The sequence below is a fragment of the Prenolepis imparis genome, unplaced genomic scaffold, assembly GCF_030444845.1.
Source record: "Prenolepis imparis isolate NDT839.2.m4 unplaced genomic scaffold, iyPreImpa1.0 SCAF_10, whole genome shotgun sequence".
Taxonomy (NCBI): domain Eukaryota; kingdom Metazoa; phylum Arthropoda; class Insecta; order Hymenoptera; family Formicidae; genus Prenolepis; species Prenolepis imparis.
Window position 1 is genome coordinate 1,973,327 of NW_028141168.1, and position 22,274 is coordinate 1,995,600.

Below are 22,274 nucleotides of genomic sequence, written 5' to 3' on the forward strand. Positions count from 1 at the left end.
CCCGAACAATTCTCCGGATGAACACACCAGTAATACACTTGGAAGGGGAGACCTATGTATTCATTGTCCTGGACTTCTCTTCTTGGTGTACTAATTTCCGGTATGAGCTAATCACTCCTCTCTTCACCGCTCTGGATAGGCTTTTCGGGTTACATAACGTGTACACCTTTACGCATATGTTTCATTTCCCATCTTCTCTTTCAAGATCGCTTCACTCCGCCCCGACAAAGCACCCTCGGGACACCCTCGGACGGGCCACGCTGTTATTTTGGACCGGAAGCCTGGTTGGAGGGTTTGGGGCAAAAGGGATGGACCCTCGCCACCATTCTGATAATCCTCCTTGCCTCCTGGAGGTGTGGAACATCAGCGTCCCTACTAGGACAAGGGGACAATCAAGTTATCCTCCTTTTTTTTTTTTTTTTTTTTTTCGCTGTGGAAACCTTCAGTAGGTACCCTTGCCCCCCGGGTAGGGAGCAGGGGTTATGTGGGATTCCTTCTCCTCGCCCCAGGGAGAACCGAAGTTCTCCCTGTGGCGAGGCCAGAAAGGGACCGCACTAAAACCACAGCGGGTGTCCTTCCCGGGCGTTTAGGTAGGGAGCGCGGAGGATGCTGGTTGCCCATGCCGACTCCACGCCCCCCCGCCTTTCCGTCTCGGGGGAAGACCGCAGGAGCAGCCTTCCCTCCGCCATCGTGCGGACTCCGCGGTTGCAACGCAGGGCGACACCAACCCCACGCTGCGCCCTCCCAGAAAGTTTGGGGGGCGGGGTCGTGGCTCGAGTATTCCCGCTCGGGCCGCGGCCACCCGCCTCCAGGGCTGTCGCTCCCTCCGCTCCCCGAAGGGGACGCGGATTCGACGGTCAGCCCTGGAGGCCCGCTCCAGACCCCCCTCAGAAGGAAAGAGGTCATCTCTACAGCGGGAGAGTCCTCGCACCGGTGCACTAGGCTCCCGGTACGAGGGCTCCCTTCGCTGCATCTCGTCCGTGAGGGGAGGCGCGCGCCCACCCGGGTGCCGGGCCCGAAGCCCCGACCCCCGGGCGCGTGCGCCCCCCGGCCCCACCGGTTGGCGCTCCCACCGCCCCCCTAGGGGTTAGGCCTCGGCGACAACCGAAGGGGTTGCCCATTCGGGGGCCGGGGAGAGGAGACCGCGCCCTAAAGCGCGGCCACCCCAGCCCAATCCCCGATTTCCCGAGAGGTCACCGGGGGGGAATTTGGGGACTTAAGCGTCTCCGTCTCCCCCCCGGTGACCTCATCCCGCATCCTGACTGGATGTGGGTGTTAAGGGGACGCCCCCCCCCGCCGCATCACGAACACAGGTGAGCCCACGGCCAAGGGCGCAGAGGGAACGCCCTCGACTGTCTCCTCCTCGTCGCCCTCTTCCTCTTCTTCCTCAAACTCCACTCCTCATCTTCGCTGCTCTCTCGCCCCTCAATCTCTCTCTGTCTCTTACCCGTCCTCTCTCGCTCTCTCTCCGCCTCCTCCTTCTGCAGCATGACGTTGCTGCAGAAGGAGGAGAACGCCTTCCATCCATCATCATTGTCTGTCACTGCCCGTATTACTGCGGGCAGTGACACATCCGATTGCGAGCTCGGATCTTTCGTCCGCCCAGGCAGCACATTCCGCTAGTGTGTGCTGGGCGGAATCCAGCCCGTGGTGGCAATGGTGGCATCGTGCCGTGCGCTCCTTCTGTATGCGACCCAGGTACTCACCAAAACAGCCGTGGCCTGTGAGCACCTGGGTCATATGATATGTGACACCCCCGCGTGCCCTGTCTAGCCATTCTTCTAGACAGGGCAAGATGGCCTCGACGGTGCGCTGACCCGGTAATCGTGGGTCGAGTAATCTTTCGCCCCACCCCCGGATCAGCGCCCGCCGAGTGTGGACCCGTAGGGCCTGCCGGACACCGTCTGTGACTGGAATGCCCGCCCGCTGATACTCCCGTGTACGCCGATAGACATCGGCGTACATGCGGGCGAGCAATTCCACGGGGGGTACTCCGGAGAGCACCCCCACAGCCGTCCAGCTTACCGTACGGTACCCCCGGCAAATCCTGTTCGCCACCCGCTTTTGCAGCTGATGCAAAGCATCTTTGGCTCTGCGGGTGGCGTCCAGTCTCTCCGCCCACACTGGGACACCGTACAGAAGCATCGAGTGGACGGTGCCGGCGTTTTTTCCGTCGACTGGTGTACTGGGACACAGTTTATATTAGAGAAGTTCATCTCCGAGTGTGTTGTCATGGGGTTGTGTTTAAAACAAGAGAGCGCTGAGTTGGAATACGGCTGTGAGCCAAATCAGACGTTTTTCTAATGTATTACTTCGAATTATTTGTGTTCTTGTTCCTTCTTAAAGTCCTTTCTATTAAAGTCTATTAAAATTATCAAACGCGTGATCATTTCCGGCACGAGTGTTGTGTGAAAACGAGAGTTTGCGTAACGTACACTTCGAGATATCGAAGTCGGCCTGTGGACGCAACAATATATTAGATATACACTATTAAAATAAGAAAATTATAATAATAAAAAATAAGAAATTAATAAATTAATAACAAAGTAAAAGATTCAAACGCCAGTACTTATAAAACAAGGTTAAAGAAATTTTTAAACGACCAACTGACTAGTGATAATGCGTTTATTATATATAGGCTTACGTTAGACTTTTCTAGTCACTGTGTAAAATGATGACGGAATTTCCACTCACGTACGGTCATTTCACATACTGACACATTATATCTATAGAAATTGCAGATTGTAAGTCTGAAGAGGACCCGATATAGGGTCGAAACGTAACGATAAATAAACGCATTATCACTAGCCAGTTGGTCGTTTAAAAATTTCTTTAATAAATATAATATTGATCTATCTAGATTACATTATACATTCAAATACCTTCAAGTTCATCATCATTCATGATATTATAGGCATCTTCGTTTATTTCATCATCATCTTCATCGGAATCCAACGAATTTTTAAGTGGCTGCTTATCAGCTGTCTCTTCAATATCGTCAAATTTACGTTTTGACATGATTTCTGCATATATAATAAACTTTTTCCTCAAGAAGATAGATTCTGCGTGAAAACGATTATATGATTAGAGAAGTTGTGTTTACGAAATAAAAGAATAATAATCGTTACATGTTATTTGGCTCTACTTAAAATTTAAAATACTCACAATATTCGGAGGATATTACGTTTATCCAAACTCGATGATACTGCAAAGTTTCTTATCTTATAAGATATTGTTTTATCACCGACGGACTGTTGTAATTCTATCCCATACATAACCCCAGCGCGGCTCTCACCTGAAAATATTTCTTTCGATATATCATTGAGAGTTCTGCTTCTCTCATATAATAAATAAAAATTTTTCTCGTACAAACACAAACTCACCATTAGCACTCGTAACAGCACTCGTAATAGCACTCGTAATCGCTGAGTTATCAAATTCTTATGACTTTTTTTACGTTATTTTTTATTTATTTTATTATTAATTTTTAATAACGTTTTTTATTATACACAATTAATTTTTTTAAACGCATTTGCAAGAAATTTCTACTCTCTTTTAATCAATTAATTAATGAATCAATTAAATTTTCATCAATCAAACTTAATCTATACATCAAAACTGAACCTATGTGTCAAAATATGTCAAAATATGTCAAAACTGATAACCTAATGACATTCATGGAGCGACATCAATGCTGTCTTGCAATGAATGCTCGAACTGGACATTTTCTGGTACATGCGCATTGAGAAGGTCGATGACGACCAAAACTTCAATCAATTTTTTAGAAAATCAAACTTTACATTATAATATCTCCATTTTACAAAGCACATAGAGAAAAAGTAAAGACACTTTTATTATATAATTTGAACTCAATCTATCGATTGAGCGTAGTAAGAACTCGATCGCTTCAGCCGTTATTGCGTATCAGAAATATATGATACTCTCAACTGTCCGACTCGCGTATAATAACACGGTATGCCTCGCAGTCGCTACGCAAAGCTACGCTCAGTAAACTTGGCGCGAAACACTACCGTGTCTCTTGATTTTGTTGATTACCAAGATAAACGTTTAATAATTGACCAAGAACGCATTCTCGAAAACGCACAATATAAAGTCATCCATGATTAATTACATCTTTACGTAGATTTATTCCCACTTTATCACACGTTTGCCCTTGCGATTTGTTAATCGCCAAAGCAAAAGCTAATTTTATTTGAAATTATCTCTTTTTATAATTAAAAGAATAGGGGAAGGTCGGGCAAAATGGATGTCCTGGGCAAAGCGAATAAGCTTTTTTTTCGCTAATTTATATTAGATGGCGCTACGAGTCTCTAGCAGGTAGAGGGAGAGACCGGCCGCCAACGCCATGATAGTGGAAAAAACCATGTGAACACTCTCGTGATTTTTTTGTGGACAAATAACAAATTTTGTGTGTTTTCTTGCGATTTTCGCTAAGGTATGTAGCTTGATTATTAATAGTAATTGTTCCTCAACCACGGTGAATGTTTTTTTATAAGAATTCTCTATTTTTAAGACTATTGATCTATACTTTTCACTTGTTGCTCATACGTATTTATAACCTTTCCAAGTCCGTGCCAAGTTAGACCCTTTGGGCAAAGTGGATGGGGGCAAAGCGGATAAATCATCCTCTTTGCCCGATCATATTGTGATTACTGTTTTTTTCTGTTTTAAGATGATTTTCCAATACAAACGTAAAACAGACCAAGCGAAATGGACGGAGACCAACCTAAAACGCGCCATGGATGCAGTCAAAGAAAAAAAAGAGTCTATTACATCGGCAGCCAAAAAGTACCAGATTCCGTATACAACATTACAACGGCATATAAAGTCGAGAAACTATTTAAAAAAGTTGGGAAGGTTTAATGCTGCTTTTACTGAAGATCAAGAATATGAGTTATGTAATTACCTGAAAGAGCTGGATAAATTATTTTTCGGCTTAACTCGCACTGATTTCTTACAACTAGTTTATAACTTTGCAATTAAAATTACATAGAGAACCCATTCAAGAACGGTAAGGCAGGCGAAGCATGGTTTATTGGTTTTAAGCAGAGACACCCTGATATTGTGCTGCGATCACCTGAGCCTACTTCTATCGCTAGAGCAAGAGGCTTTAATAAACCACAGGTGGAGCTATTTTATTCACTTTTATGGGAGCAGATCGAGAAGTTTAATTTCAATGCGACAACTATTTACAACATGGACGAGACTGGCGTGAAAACCTCGACTTCGAAGCCACCAAAGATTTTAAGTACGAAAGGAAAGAAGCAAGTTGGAATTATTAGCAGTGTTGAAAGAGGTCAACTCACAACTGTCATATGCTGTTGTAATGCTGCTGGCACATATGTTCCGCCATTTTTCATTTTTGCGCGAAAGCGGATGCAAGCTCGGCTTTTAAATGATGCCCCTCCAGGTTCCCAAGCTACGGTGAGTGATAATGGTTGGATAAATGGAGATGTTTTCTTGATATGGCTTCAATATTTTGTTGAAATGGTGCGTCCAAATGAAAACCGAAAAATTTTGTTGCTTCTTGACAATCACGAATCTCACAAATATTATCCAGCCTTGGAATTTGCATCGAAGAATCACGTTATTTTCGTCTCATTTGCTCCACATACAACCAACAAAATGCAGCCGCTAGATGTTGCTGTTTATGGACCTATAAAAAAGTACTTTGAACAAGAACTAAATACTTTTCAAAAAAATCACCCAGGGAGGATTATTAACCAGTATAACATCGCAAAACTTTTCGGAGGAGCCTACAGCAAAGGTGCTTCAGTTCAAAATGCTATTCAAGGATTTAAAAAACCAGGAATTTGGCCCTATAATGCACATGCATTTGGCGATGAAGATTATGCTCCATCATCAATAACAGACCGCCCATTAGAAGAAAATCCTTCAGAAAATATTGTACTACTACGCGACAATATCTCACCGGCTTGCGACAATACTACACCACAATGTAACATTATAGAGACAGAAAATTCTGCGATGAGAGAAGTAAACCAGGCAGTTAAAAGGTTATCCCCATTTCAAGTAAGACCAATACCCACTATGGCTGCACCAAAAACAGCTCGTAAAAATAAGAGACAAAAGGCAGAAATATTGACGTCTTCTCCCATAAAAAGTCAACAAGCTTGCAAGTTCCAAAAAGTTAAAGCAAAAAAAAACAAAGATAACTGAAATAGCTGGCCCTAGCTGCAGCCGTGTAGAAAGGAAACGAGCTAAAAATGGAATGAAGTCCGTTAAAGATAAAGAGAACATACAGTGTTTCTGCTTGGTGTGTTCTGAACAATACACCGATCCGCCGTCCGAAGACTGGATCCAGTGCAATCAGTGCACCAAATGGGCCCATGAAGGGTGTACTACATATAGAGGATTTGGCAGCTACTTTTGTGACGACTGCCAAGACTAATGTTTATTTCTTTTGCTCCATCCACTTTGCCCGAGTGACCCATCCGCATTGCCCAGGGGGGTCGAGCAAAGCGAATAATTTCTTTTGCTTTAGTTTTTGATACCAAAGAGGTTTAAACGTTTAAGTTTTTTATGTTTTTCTAATTTTATTTTAAAGTTGATTAAATTTAGAGGTATATTAAAAAAAAAGTTTCTGATCTCAATTTTAACTGTGTCATTTTTCTTGTCAAACCTTAACACATCCGCGTTGCCCTACCTTCCCCTATACATTTTCGCAATACAATATCATATGATTCAAAAAGACAATATCTTCTTTTTTATAACAAGTAATATAAATAAATAATTAATATTGTTTTTATTTACATTTTTGTTGCAAAAATATTTAATTTACTATATATATTTTCAAATTATTGAAATTATATTGTTAGAAATTGAGCTGTGGGGACGGAAAGAGAGAGTGCGCATACACGCGTACACGGTCATGATATAGTGCGTGGATGTTTGCGTGTGTGTGTATCCATCCCGCTCAGCTGATTTCGCGAGCTAAATTTAGCGCGAAAGAGGCAAAAGTCTCGCGCCCCTCGGCCCGCGCGCCCATCACCACGTAGCCGCGCTCTCGATATCGCGCCGCGCAAAAACCGCGCGTTCGATACGAGAGAGAGAGAGAGAGAGAGAGAGAGAGAGAGAGAGAGAGAGAGAGAGAGAGAGAGAGAGAGAGAGAGAGAGAGAGAGAGCGAGAGCGAGAGCGAGAGCGAGAGCGAGAGCGAGAGCGAGAGCGAGAGCGAGAGCGAGAGCGAGAGCGAGAGCGAGAGCGAGAGCGAGAGCGAGAGCGAGAGAGAGAGAGGGAGAGAGAGAGAGAGAGAGAGAGAGAGGCGCGGAGAATCGCTGCCGTGCAAATAAGCGCGCACAACTACGGCGAAATAATAAACAGATTTGTCCTCCGACCAGGAAAGTCCTTCATCCCCTTTGTCTCCAGACCAAAAGGGCGATCTCTTTTCGTAGCACCTTCCAGAAAGTCGACGTGACAAAAGGCGCGCGTGTTCAAAGCCGTCGATAACTCACTCAACTCGCTGTCTTTCGCACGCATAGTTCACAGTCGCACTCTATCTCGCAAATAGTTCCGTAATTCGCTCGGCAATTAATTTCGAGGTTCTTACGCGCACTTGTCGTTCTGATTAACCGTCAATTAAGAGCCACGATCGCGTGCAAATGTATATACTGTCAATGTTGTGAAAAATAGTGAAAATAAATATCTGTGCTGTCCGATTACAACAAACGGGCTCGTTCTTTGTCACTCCCGACACCTTTGCCGCGCACCGCACCGCGATTCGTTCACTAAAAGATCGCACAATATAATGAATTGAAAATGTCCGTAAATAAAACCGCGCGCGTAGCGCGCGCCTGTATTGTTCTAGTGTATATAAAAAGGAGATTTATATAGAATTCGAAAAAGCGATTTCATAAATATATACATATATGTATTAATATTCTATTATTAAAAATAATATGTCTGAATATATCTAACAATAAGACTGTTTCATATAATTCATGCAGATTTACATAATTGCATTATTCCTACAGTAAGTTATATGTATTTTTAAATGTAACGCAACTTGTTGGCACGCAAATGCTGTTGATCATTTTATCGATAGGTGTCCGCGTGCCTTCGATTTTTTGCGCGGACACCGCAATAATTTATTTGTTAGCTGGATGCAGGAGTGTCGATCAGAGAAAGTAACTGCAGTCATAATAAGTTTGACAAGTTAATTTATTGTAACAAAACGACGGACCAGTCACTGGACGCGATTATCTTGATCGGTATCCGTTCGATACACGACTTGTGAAATTTCGCTCGATACGAGCTTGATTCTCTCTCGAAAGATTCTCGTCTCACACTGAGGGTAAAACACTCGCTCTCGCCGCTATCACGCGAAATTGGGGGTGAGACAAAAGGCCCCTGATTGGTAGCATCGATCGAGTGATCGATGCTTGCTAATCAGAATCGGCCGCGAGGGATGCCAAACCTCGAAAAACATTTGGCGATGTTTTTGCCGAAGGTGACAAAAACGAAATACCGGAGCGCGCGACGCAAACACCTTTTGTTCGGTTTAGCAAATATTTTATAATTTAATATTTCGGAACAAATAATCTTGTCGTTTGAATCTGGACATTAAATGTTTTTCGACCTTTAGATCGCGATATTTCGGTAGCTATTTTTTGATGATAGATTTCTTAACAATATGAGATTTTAATATCGCTATAACATATTATCTTGCGAGATTCTCGACTCGCTGCTCAAGCGTGCCAATAATCGAAACAGACACATGCAGTTAAATAGGATACACACGTGAATAAGTTAGTTTATAATAATCACATCTAATTAGCTTTTCTGGTGTGTGCCAACCATAATATTAATTAAATTAGATACAATTATTATGAATTTAATTAATCAATTGGATACTAATGAAATTAGATATCAATAAATTTTTAATGATTATTGTTAATTTATCGAATACATATTATATTGGTGCAGATTATGTGTGTTATTGACTCTGATTAATTCAGTATTACTCATTTTGCGTCATAATCGCCGTAATTCGACCATTAATAATTATCACGGAAATCTTCGCAGTTCCGTCTGATATTTGCCATATTGCATTCCGTTAATTGAACAATAATTGATTTTAGTTTATGATATTTCTTTTTTATCTCTGGCTCTTTTTCTCTTTTTTCTATTTAAGGTCTCTTTTTTTCTATTTTAACGCTGTTAAGGTCATTGTACGTAAAAATTTTAGCCACAAATAAATCGATTAAGCCCAATCGATCATTTCTACTACCTGAAAATGCTTGAGTGTAAATGAAAGTGTTTAAAACGCTGAAAAGGAGTTGCGATATAGAGAATTAATAATCATTGTTTCTGTCCAGCTGTAATTGTCGAGCTTGTCCTTATTCGGTTTTCTTTTGGTTTAAAAGGGCAAATGAGTAATAAATCGTCACGTCAGTTCTGTCAACAAAAACATCAAACAAAATAAATAGCTAACAGTCATCGCAACCGTCTCGCAGATATCGATATCACGAGAAACAAGCACGGCCGCATCACGTGGGCCTTTAAAGGCCAATCGATCGAGCGATCTAACTCCTCGCGCATGTCAGGAGCACGCGTACTCCGCGCAGACATGAGACGGCCAATTACACGCGGCGTCCTTGGGTCACCTCGACCAAGTTTTGAACCTAGGAAAGCTATTGGCGCTTCGCTATAGGGGAAGCTCCGTTGTCGAAACAACAAAAGGAGCTCACCCCGATCGCCGTCAGGCCTTCTTGGCAATACCGCTTTCGCAACCGCATATCCGCTGAGTTATCATAACTGCTAATTACCGCCGACAACCGCTTTCAATTGATACGATTTTGACATCTGAAAGAATTATTTGTGAGAAAAGTCATTAGTGTAATTATTGTAAATTCGTTTTCATAAAATTAAACATTTTTTGTTACGTAACGTGGCTAAACTATTCTCTCCTGCTTTCCGTCGCTTCACTTCAGTTTTCCTTTTCTTCGCGCGCTCTCGAACAGAAAGACTTGCTGACACCATTATGATTGTTTTCTCAACGTTTGCTGTTATCGATTTGCTTTTTTTTGGTGGTGCGGTCTTGTTCTTTATATGAGTATATTGTTTGGTTTAACTTCTCAACCACTGAGAAAGGAGAATGATCCAAGAAAGGGTTTGAAACGTTTAATTTGAATGAAGGGGTGTTTTATGGCAGGATTGTTGCGCCTAGTTTTTGCGCTTGGCTCTTATTAGTCTGTCCATCTTGAATTTGTAATTATATACCAAAGTCTTTTTGTTTTTATTATAAGAATTTTAAGATAATTTTTTTTAATAAACCATAAAAATAATGTATAACATATAGAGATAATTTATATTCAGGATGTAGGGCTCTTTTCTTTTTGCACAAAATTTTTATTATTTGAAATATCACTTTTTCTATTAGATTCTCTCGTGTATTTTTTTCCGCAAATAAACATCTCACATTTATTAACATAAGAACAGATGTTAAATAGATGTCTTGGTTTATTTGATTCGGCTACCGTAATATACACATACAGTATATGTGTAACCATATATGTACTCGCTATTTTTTTTCAATTAGCATTTAAACGCATACATTTATCGCGAAGCGGTTAACCGAAAAAAATATACAATGCGTTCGTTTTTCGTCGTAACGTAATTAGCGAAAATTGTGCGTAAGTACTTCATTGATTTACGTTATTTTATTATTCTAACTTAAGAAGCGGTTTAATTAGGTTTCTCGCGTGCGGGCAAATGTTTCTCTTCTGTCCCTCGGTTCAACAATCAGAGCGCGAATTGTTCTCAACACATTAGAGAGAATCGCGATAAAATAAGACAATTGTGTTTAAATTCAATTTGAAGCGAAGCGATAATCGAAAAGAGTTTTGACGGTTGTTAAAAAAAAATACGTTCCGCAAAATATAAATTTTATAATAACATTTTAGAGTGAAATAGAATTAAATTTTAACATTGAGCTTGTGAAGCTGCATTTATTGATGTTAAGTTTTTAATTTTATTTGAAAAGAAATATCTTAGGATCGCAAAAATAATAAGTAATAAAAAATAATGAAAAGTTTTCTTCTTGAGGAAGTTTTTTGTCATTCATTTCTTTGTAATAAAATATATTTTAAAATAAAATTATATTTTTCTGGGATAACATGCAGAGATAGAATGAGTCGAATTTAAAATTGCATATTTAAAGCCATAAAATAATTAATTAATTGAAATAATTAATTGCAATCGATTGATGAATGTGTACTTTAGATATCGAGACATAAATAAATGCTGTCATTATTCGAACGAGTATTCTTTAAAAAAAAGACATTTCGGTGTCTCCCGATTCTCGCGAATCACGCAAATCAACATCCTTTTCCATAGAAAGCTGACAAGTCAGTACGTTTCGCAAATCTTGAGTTCCCCAATAGCGTTCCCATTTGAGCGGAAATATCGTGGCACATCACACAAACATTTGCACAAGATAATGCGAGCGCAAATAAAAACAATGCACTGCCGCGACATATCGTCTTGCCGAAATTATTCACAAGTAATTTACACCGCGAAAACAACAGCCTCTTGGATATTCTCTCATCGCCATGATCTGCGTCGATACGAGTCTCTATTCTTACGAATCGAATGATATGAAATCACGAACATTGCAGTTACGCAACACGATTAGCGAGAAGTGGACGAAATGTTGCTGGGACAAATCAGGTATCTTTTCTCTTTTTCTATTTTCATGCGTGAATGAAAAAGTAAATAATACATCCGTCTTCTGAGATTATTTCTCTTATTTTCGCATCTACATGTGCTTGACTAAATGTTGAATAAAAGAACCAGGTAGACTCGTCTTTGAATCGCTGGTTTTAAACAAGTGAAATAAGAAATCTGTAACGGGCTCACTTTTCGAGGCGCGGACAGACGTCAGTCGGGAGTCAGAGCTCGAGAAAGGAGTTTCCTTGGGAGACACAGACTGCGATAATGGTCGTTGAATAAATAATTAGTTTATTAACGTCGTGGTAGTGTACAAGTTGGTGGATTTGTTGTCGCGGATGGTATGCGGGCGCCGTGCATGAGCGCGTAGAGGGATGAGCGCGGGCGTGTGCGTATGGGTGTGTAAACGTGAGGTTATACAATATTTGGTGCTTGTGTATCGCGTACAATAGACGTTTGTGTGCGTGTGTACGTGTGCGCTGGCGTCGGTTGATTTCGTGCGCGTTTCGGAGAATCCGGCTATGAATGGTTTAAAATGCCCGCGAGTCGTAACTATTATGCGTTTGATATCGGCGCGCTTGATTCCGGTTGCGTCGCGATGCGGTCTCGGGGCTTTTATATGCGGCCGCTGTTGAAGCGCGGACGCGCTATGCAGTGTATGCGGTCCGGCTGTTTATCGGGTGCTGGTAGGAGTTCGCCGGTGGCGAGAACACTCGCCGGATGCAGAGTACGCTCTACCCCTTGACCGGTGCGTGGACAGGAAGGCGGTCGGGGTTCGATTAGCCGAGAACTCTCGGCGGAGGTGGAGAACGCTCTACCCCCTTGTCTCGAAGGTTTTCTGAATGCGGGGTGGATTGTGACGGTTTTCGCGAAAGTGTCGAGAACGCTCGACGGAGGCAGAGAACGCTCTACCCCTATTTTCCTTTCGGATGCTTCGTCTGGGTTTAAAGGTCGCCAGGTGCTGTACTAGCTCTGGTGGGGTTGCGAGATCCGGAAGATCTCAGGAAGCTCTGCTCTCAGTCGCCATTGTGTCGCCTTTTATACCAAAAAGTCCGCGGTATCGACAATTCTCGGCAATTATTCGGCATGGTTCGACGTGACATATTTACCGTTATTTGACAGCGCGCGCAAGCGATTGATAGCACGTGTTTCGTGCTACCGTTTCGGAAGCCTTCGGGCCGGTACGGTCGGATTCGGTTCCCGAACGGCGGCAACTGTTTACGGCTGTGATCTCGGCCGTGTCGCGTGTATTTTGCGATTAAAGAATGTGGCGCTCGGCGCCTCTGCCCTTTGTCCGGCTGGTGTTAGCCGGACGGCAGCTTCCGACGATGTCGTGTCGGGAATACGTGACGATGGGGAGGACGCATCGTTACAAATCTTTATTGATTTATAAGTCCTTATGAATCCGTTCTTATCTATCCGTCAAATAAAAAAATCTGTAATCTATTTGAAAGTCTATATATTTAAAAGAATTTATAATCTATCTAAAAAACATGCTAATTTTTTTAATGTCTTTTAAATACATTTTTACCCCCCGATGGGTTCCCACCTTAACGAAGTCCCTCGACTGATGGGCGGGGGGGGTCCAAGGTGGAAGGATATCACCCGCTCAGGGGTGTGACCGACCGCAGCCTCGGGCCCCCCTCGCTCGTCCAGTCGTAGGGACGGGTGGAGGGGCTTGAGGGGGCACGCGGGGGCCACTCGCTCAGGAGATGGCAACCGTGTGCACCGGACAAAGCGGAAACCCCCAAGCAAAGGTGTGTGCAACCGTGCCGAGGGCTGCGTGGCGTAAGGGGAGTTACGTCGCTAACGGTGCCTCTCGGATACCGGGCGACCTCCGAGAGTATCGAGCCAAGCCCTGGGCATTCGCGGCTCTGCCCAGGTGAAACCGCGCGACCGCGGTACTCGTGGGAATAAGATGAGCACTTCTAATACCAATAAAACAGATTTTTTTTCGGAAGTCCTACAGGGCGTGACAACCTTAGGTGACGAACGATCTGGAGGAGAATGCTCGGGCAGCTCGGGGGCGGAGCCAAGCAAGGCCCAGCCACCGTACGTTCGGGTTCGGTATAGCGTAGCGGCAAGGCGACGCTATAAAAAACAAAAGCAGATGGAGGCGAAGGGGGAAGCTGCAAGGCCTACTCCAGAACCGACATCTGCTTTAACAGTTACTCCAAGGACGGGGGAGCGAGCTACTACTGGGGCGGTCAAACGACTCAGGTCAGAGCATAGCACACCCAGTCCTTCGAGTAACACTCAATTGGGCAAAAGGCCGAAAGTCGTAACTGACCAAAGGACTTTTGCCCAATTGACCTCTGGTCTCATAAGGGTTGCCTTGGTTCCCATGGCATACCCTGATAAAAGACTGGAAAAAGACGAGACATCGCTTCTGAAAGAAACGGTGAGAAAGCGTATCCTTTGCCTAGCAAGGGGTACCAAAGCGCCTACTTTCAGAGGCACCTCGGATAGGGACGGGGCGGTTGTATTCAACTGCACCGATAAGGAGACGGAGGGGTGGCTTAAAAGCCTAACCTCGGAGGTTAAAATAAATGGGATCGAGCTGCGTGCGCTGCGAGTCGACGAGCTCCCTAAGAGACATCGAATCGTAGTGCACGTAGAGGATCCCACGATACCTGTCAAGGAAGCGCTGGAGCTACTTGACAAGCAAAACGAAGGCATCCAGTCATCGGACTGGGTGATCGCGAAGGGGAGCGAGAGTAGGGACGCCACGAGCACCCACTTCGCTGCCCTTGTGGGGGATGGGGCGTTGAGGGCGGTAAGAGCTCTCAACTTCAAACCCTACTACGGACTCGGGCAGGCGACGGTTAGGTTGCCTGCTGGAGACAGCAGTAAGGAAAGCGCGAAGGAGAAAGCACCGGGCCTGTCAGAATAATTATGGCGGACCGTGTACACTTTACGCAGATTAACTTGCATCACAGCAAAAGCGCCTCGGCTGTACTAGCCAGGTGCGCAGCTGTGATGCACACAAGTAAATACATACTTTTAATACAGGAACCATGGATCATCAAAGGACATATCAGAGGACTTGGTGGCTGTGGAAAATTATTCTGGGCTGGTAACACAGACCGACCGAGAGCCTGCATCATAGTGAAAGGACTAGACGCCTGCATACTGCCACAATTCAGCGATGGTGACTTAGTCGCCATCAGACCGAAGATAAAGTTGACTAGTGGAGGAGTCAGGGATCTGATAATAGGGTCAGTATACATGCCCTATGACTTGGATAACTTGCCCTCACATGAAAACGCAATCAAACTTACGACCTATGCGAAGCAGAGGGGGCTGGAAATACTCCTGGGTTGCGATGCCAACTCACATCACTTGGTGTGGGGAAGCACCGATATAAATCCCAGGGGAGAAAGCCTATTCAACTTTGTGGTAGGTACAGAGCTGCACATCCTCAATAGAGGAACAGAACCTACCTTCCTGGACTCTAGAAGACAGGAAGTGATAGACATAACCATATCCTCTGGGGGAGTACTGGATCTGGTGAGGGGTTGGAGGGTCTCTGATGAGCCCTCAGGATCAGACCACAGACAGATCCGCTTCACCATGGAGTGGACTCAAAGCCAAGGGATATGGAAGAGAAATCCTAGGAAAACGAATTGGAGGGGGTTCGAAGAAGATCTTAAAAGTCGACTCAAGGACACTGCCACCAAATTCCACACCAAAGAAAATTTGGAAATGGCGGCGGACTATCTGAATGATGCCATCAAATACTTATATGAGATGAACTGCCCATTAGAGACGAAGGATCCTACAGCCAGAACACCATGGTGGAACAAAGAGCTAGCTAAGCACAGGGCTGAGGGGAGAAGACTCTTTAACAGGGCTAGAAATGTAAATACACCGAGATCCTGGGAGGAGTACAGGAAATCTCAGAGAATATACAAAAAAGTGATAGTAAAAGCTAAAAGGAAAGGATGGAGAAGTTTTTGCTCAAGTATCGAGAGTGCTTCTGAAGCATCTAGACTGAGCAAAATACTCTGTAAAGAAAACCAATCACAATGGGACTGCCTTAAGCTTCCCAATGGAGAGTATACAGAAACTGCGGAGGAGACCCTACAGCATCTTATGGAAATTCATTTTCCGGGCTTTCGGGGAGACTCCGCAGTCAACGACAAGCAGAGACCCATGACCGTTCACAAAACGAGAGCATGGGGACTGGCGGCAAAAGTGGTATACCCGCAAGCAGTGGAATGGGCCGTCGGCTCCTTCGAGCCTTTAAAGGTTCCAGGACCTGACGGCATATACCCAATCCTACTGCAGAAAGGGCTGAGCAACCTGCTAAGCCCACTGACAAAAATCTATAGGGTAAGTATTGCCCTAAGACATGTCCCTCAAAAGTGGAGAGAAACTAAAGTGGTCTTTATACTTAAACCTGGCAAGAACGGTCATGTCAGGGCCAAGGATTATAGACCTATAAGCCTCATGTCCTTCGTATTGAAGACCTTAAAGAGACAGGTGGACAGATTCCTCAAGTCCGACTCTCTTATACACCATCCTCTAGCTAGCGCCCAGCTTACAGGGAGGGCAGGTCTACTGAAACCGCCCTTCATCACCTGACAGGCAAAATTGAGGGCCAGCTGGAGGCAAAAGGCTATGCTATCGGAATTTTCCAGGACATTGAGGGCGCTTTTGATAGCACCTCGCATGCGATTATCAGGGAAGCACTGATTAGACATGGAGTCCAAGAACCGCTGGTGGACTGGATAGAAGACATGCTAGCGGACAGATGCCTGTCGGTTGAGTGCCAGGACATCTCCATCAGAGGAAAACCAACAAGAGGCTGCCCACAGGGAGGAGTCTTATCTCCGCTGCTGTGGTGCCTGGTGATAGACGACCTGCTAAAGAAATTACAGAGAAAAGGTTACTCGACCTTTGGCTATGCAGACGACGTGGCCATCGTGGTAAGAGGATCATTTCTAAATGCATTAAGGGACCAAGCAAAGGATACCTTAAGAATTGTGCAAAACTGGTGTGAGAACAGAGGTCTTTCGGTAAATCCGAGCAAGACAAACATCATGGTCTTCACCAGAAAATATAAACCTGAACCTATAGAGCCGTTAAAACTCTGGGGGAAGGAAATACCATTTACAGACTCAGTGAAATACCTGGGGTTGATACTAGATCCCAAGCTTAGTTGGGGGAAACATCTAATAGAGCGGAGGAAAAAGTTCTACGCATCCATGTGGATGTGTAGAAGAGCAATGAGCAAGTCGTGGGGCATCAGCACTAGTGCAGCGATGTGGCTGTATAGGGCGGTTCTGCTGCCGCGACTGCTCTATGCATCAGTTGTCTGGTGGACGAAAACAAGCAAGGGGGAGGTAGAGAAACTGCTGAGAAGCCTACAAGGTAGCTACCTAAGGGCTGCAGTAGGGGCCATGAGAAGCACACCTACAGAGGCGCTTGAAATAGCCCTCAGTGTTACGCCACTAGATCTGGCCGTGGTCAAAACAGCCAACAACACGGCTTACCGCCTGAAATGTCAGGGTGAATGGAGAAATACTGGACTAGGACACACTAGACTGGGTCTTCTCCAAAAGAAACCTGTTGAAAGCAAACAAGATAGAATAACAAGAAAATATCAGCTGGTAAAACATTTTAAATTATGGATACCAGAGAGAAATGAATGGCTGAATCCGGGGGGAATCACGGACACAAATGTGGACCTGTGATTCACGGACGGATTAGGCATAAACAACTGCTTCGGAGCGGGAATATATGGACCTAGGGAAAACTATAGGGAGAGCATTCCTATGGGAGGTGACTGCACGGTCTTTATGGCCGAGATGCTTGTCATCCTTAGATGCACCGAACACATCCTATCTAAAGGAACAAAACGCAGAAAGATATATATCTGCTCGGATAGCAGGGCAGCTCTTTTGGCATTGGCAAAGACAACCACCGAATCATACTTGGTTTGGGACTGCATGCTAGTGCTGGAGGAGCTGAGCGAAGCAAATAAGGTAACTCTAGTCTGGGTACCTGGGCACCAAGGTATACCAGGTAATGAAATAGCAGACTCTCTGGCTAGGGAAGGGGCCAGTAAGGCACCAGCTAGTCAGAAGGTAGGATTACCTTTCACGGTGGGCAAAAACTTCATCAGGGAAAGCATAAACAAACAGCATAAGGCCAGGAGAAGTTGGAAACCTGCCGCCAGGCCAAGTTCCTGATGAAGGATATCAGTGGTGTCAGGACCAAAGAACTACTTGCACTGAACAGGCAGAGACTGAGGATGGGGATAGGACTACTTACAGGACACTCCCCAATACTTAAAGCTCACCTATTCAACATCAGACTCGCTGATAAGGAGTATGTGGGGAGGAGAAAGAGGACAGCATACACATACTGTGCCAATGCCCGGCTCTTGCTTGCAAGAGGTTTACGACCTGGGGGCAAGGTTTTCTTAAATCCCATCACCTAAGTGAAACAAGGGTGACGGAACTTATAAGCCTAGTGGAAAATACTGGGCTGAGATCCCAACACCCAGTTTGAAAAAGAGTGAGGAGGTACAATGGAACTCTTTCTGATCTGAGTGCCGTTGGGGGCCGCATGGAACCACTCACTTTCAACTACTACTACTACTACTACTACTACTACTAAATACATTTTTAACATTTCTTAGAATTTCCTTAAAAATCGGTTAAGAATTTTTTTATTATGTCTTTCTCTCTTTTCCTCTTCACATCTATTTATATCTTGTATTTTTTGTGGTTTGTTTCTGTTTATTTATCCTGTATGTTGGCGAAAATGAGAGAGATTTGATCAATTCTAAAGGATTTTATCGATAAGCTTTTATCATAATTGTTTGTTTTTCAAATAATCGTGTAGCGGAATCTTCTGCTGCATGTACTTACGATAAGTGAAATCATGTCAACATTTATATATGTCGATGTGTGGACAAACGTTACTGTCGGTGTGTATGTACAAACGTTACTATCGGTGTGTACAAACTGAAAAAACCGGGCTGCTTTTTGGGTTAAGAACGCGGCTGTCTGCTGTGACACTATTTACTTGTTTCCGGAATTCCATCTTTACACGAAACGAAAGCATCCTCTTCTTCGTTGCGATTTTAATGACAACAGAAGTACAGTAGTGTGCATCGCAAATTTTCGCAAAAATATCATCGGCGCATGAATAAATTTCTTCACAGTTTTTATAGTCCCTCAAAAGGAATTGTAAAAATATAAAAAGAGAGATTTATCGATTTTATTCTGTAATTCCGCAAAAACTTGTTTCTTTCATATTATATTATCAGAATGTAAGCGAAACATACTTACTTTTTCTTATCTAGCTATACATATATGTCAAATATTTAAAAAACATAATCCTTATCATTAGTTAAATAAAATATATATAATAATAATAAAAAGAAAAAAGAAAGAAAGAAAGAAAAAGAGTTTGATTTGGATGTGCGTGTGAACATTTTTAGCGATAAAAAAATATTTCTCATAATAAACTATAATAAACATTACATTTGTTTTTTCACATGATATAAAATAGATTACTTCAAGAAACTGAATTACTTCAAGAATCTTTTACATCCGCACCAAATTATTCCAAATAATACACCACATATGAATGCAACAACATCATATATGCGCCGAAGGCGGTTTTACGAGAAAACAATTTAAGAATACAATCAAATCAATATGATTACAAGAATCATAAAAGGAATGAAACACAAGGACAACTCATGATTGACAATGCGTCAACGAAATGCGACAAAAAAAGGAAAAGCCAACAGGGCATGTGGATACCGAGGTTTACTACTCAGTTTAGAGTCAAGAAATGTACAAAACGAACAAGCTGTCGGCGATTTACATCTCGATATTTACGAGCAACAGAATATATTCAAAATCTATATCCAATTTTATTTTATTCTCAACAATCTTACAATGCAACCGGACGAAATGGAAAGACGCGGTTTCCCGGTGCAATTGCGCGGTTTTTCGCGTTGCGCGATGATAAATAACATATCCGTCCGCTCAGATGCCAAGAATATCGCCACTGTAGAAGGAAAAGATGATAAAAACGACAACAGTTGCTTGACCGATAGTACTTTCGAACACGAGCAGGAGAATTTGTCGAAAAAAAAAACAAGCGAATATGTGTTAGATGTCAGATGGTATTTTATGTCGACGAGACTGGCAAGTCCTTGAAGGAGGAGTGTTGTTTCTATCACAACTAATTATGTGACAGGCGACACAATGACGAAAAATATTGTATGTCTTGTGGCCAATCATCATCATCACTGGATTGCAAGAAAGCAGATGTACACGTGTGGAACGGCTTTATGCAACCCGGGATAAACGGACCCTCGGCAGATTATATGCATACCTTGCGGTCTTACGAAGCATCGTCTATACGGCTGTATTACGCTCTGAACGTCTACGCTCTGGATTGTGAGATGTGCTACACGCAATACGGTCTCGAGCTCGCCAAAGTCACCTTTGTAAATTTGTGTGGCAAAATAGTATATAACAAGTTCGTCAAGCCGAAGAACGAAATCATCGATTATAATACTGAATTCAGCGGCATTACGAAAAAGGATATGTTGCACGTCACCACGATCCTCGAGGATGTCCAGAGAGATCTGAAAACCTTAATCCATGCTGAGACGATTCTACTTGGTCACGGTCTAGCCAACGATTTCAGAATGCTGCGTTTGTTCCACAATAAAGTCATCGGTACTACCGAGCTGTTTCCACATCCGTATATACCGTTTCCGTCTTGGTCCAAATTGCAAAAGTTAGCGGAAATTTACCTCAAACGGAAGATACAAGAAAAAATGCATGATTCCTTCGAGGATGCCGTGGCGATCAAGGAATTAGTGTTGTCATATGTGCATCGCTACTATGAATCTCAGATGATTGGAGAGGAAAATATTGTTTTTGGTAAATAAATCCGCATAAAGAGGAAGAATCTCAGCCGTATAAAGAAGAAGAATCTCAACCTGAGCTTTAATCTGAAAATTAAACGCATTTGTTTACACATTTTCAGCCTAGAGTACTAAAAAATTAAAATAAATTTCTCTTTTTAAAATCTCAATTAAAAGATAAGAAATAATTATTAAATAATTATTAAAATCATATAATCAATTAAATCGACAATTAATGTTTCTAAAGGAAAAGTAATAAATTTTAAAAGTTCTTTTAATTTTAATATTCTTTATGTATATAATTTGTAATGTGTTTATAATTTAACATAATATTTATATATTGAGAGATATATTAATTCTATTTGTAATTATATTTACATTTAATGTTACATTTTTTCTTTTTTAATTTTACATAAGTATTAACCAACATCAGTTTTAAATAATAAACATTATAATTACAAACAAAATAATTATATATAAAAATAATATGTAAATAGTACATTCAACACATTCGTCAAAACAGCAACAAAGTCGTTGGACATCATCGTCGAATTCTTACATTTCAAAGTTACAGTCGAGCTTCGCTAGCTTTGCAATTGTATAAACCAGTATGGATCAGACAGATAATTTTATTGAGTCTGAACATAGGAAAAAAAATTTTCAAATTCGCCTTTGAATGTCTGAATATGATATTGCTTAATAACACGGCGATGACATTGAAACATGAGGAGGGAAGATGGCCGTTGTAACAGTGACAGGTGTAAGGTAGCACTCCGTGTCGGAGCGAGGAAAAGGAGGTGAGGAGAACGAGATGAAGGAAGAGGAGTGGAATATTGGATAAAGGAGCGAAAGTGGAGTTGGGAGAAATGGAGTATACAGGAAGGAAAAGTTAAGGCGATAATGAAAGGATAGAAATTATGGAGCAGCATGTGGAAAGGAAAAGGAGACGTGGCATAGAGAAGGAGTGAGAGAAGAGGGCGCTGAATCAAGTGGAGAACGAGGAGATAGAGGAAGGGTAGATCGAGGGAGATGGCGCCGCAGAGGTACGAGGTAGTGAGAGGTAGGAAAGAGTGGCGAGAGGGCGCTGCGAACGGCGGAAAGAAGATCGATAAGATAAATCGATACAGCTGACGGATAAGAGGTTAAGGAGACGGTGGCACTGGTACACGTGAGATACGGGAGAAAGAGTGTGCGGAGTGTAGTATTGAGGTTAATTAATAAGTGAAGGAGACAGGAAGGAAAAGAGGATGGAGTCGAAAGAAGGAATAAAGGAGCTATGGGAGATAAAGGTGATACTGTTAAAAATGATGGAGATGATGGGAGAGAGATGGAGCGTACGGGGAGAGAGTCAAGGATTTAAAGAGATAAAGAAGGAGTGGCGAAGAGAGGAAGCGGCAGCGGAAGGAGGGGAAAGAGAGGAGAGAGTGGTGAAAACGCGGGACGGAGCGGCTAGAAGTAAAGAAGAAGGAAGGAAAGAGGACGGACGGAAGTCAGAGGAGGAGAAGAAGCTAAGCGTAATAAGGAGAGGAATGACAGTAATAAGTAGTAAGTTAGAGAGGTGCTTGGAAGAGAAGAAAGGAGATAAGGAGGAGAGAAGAAGCAGGGAGGCTAACGAGAAGGAAGAAAAGGAGGAGGGGGTGAGGTATATAAGGCAGAAGG

The 22,274-nt window shown here is 43.0% G+C and overlaps 2 protein-coding genes across 2 annotated transcripts; both read left to right on the forward strand.

Annotated features, from left to right (window-relative positions):
- Positions 1–4,693: 4,693 nt before the first annotated feature.
- On the forward strand, positions 4,694–6,201 carry LOC145941395 (uncharacterized). Its single transcript, XM_083047515.1, is given in 2 exon segments — positions 4,694–4,972; positions 4,975–6,201. Coding segments are annotated over 2 exon segments (1,506 nt in total).
- An 11,289-nt stretch (positions 6,202–17,490) lies between these two features.
- LOC145941396 (uncharacterized) lies at positions 17,491–17,907 on the forward strand. Its single transcript, XM_083047516.1, has one exon. It carries the CDS (start codon positions 17,491–17,493, stop codon positions 17,905–17,907), a length of 417 nt encoding a protein of 138 aa, XP_082903642.1.
- Positions 17,908–22,274: the final 4,367 nt, after the last annotated feature.

What these genes read in the sequence shown, in the direction of transcription:
- LOC145941396 (XM_083047516.1), top strand. Translation starts at nt 17,491, where the DNA reads ATGGGAGGTGACTGCACGGTCTTTATGGCCGAGATGCTTGTCATCCTT.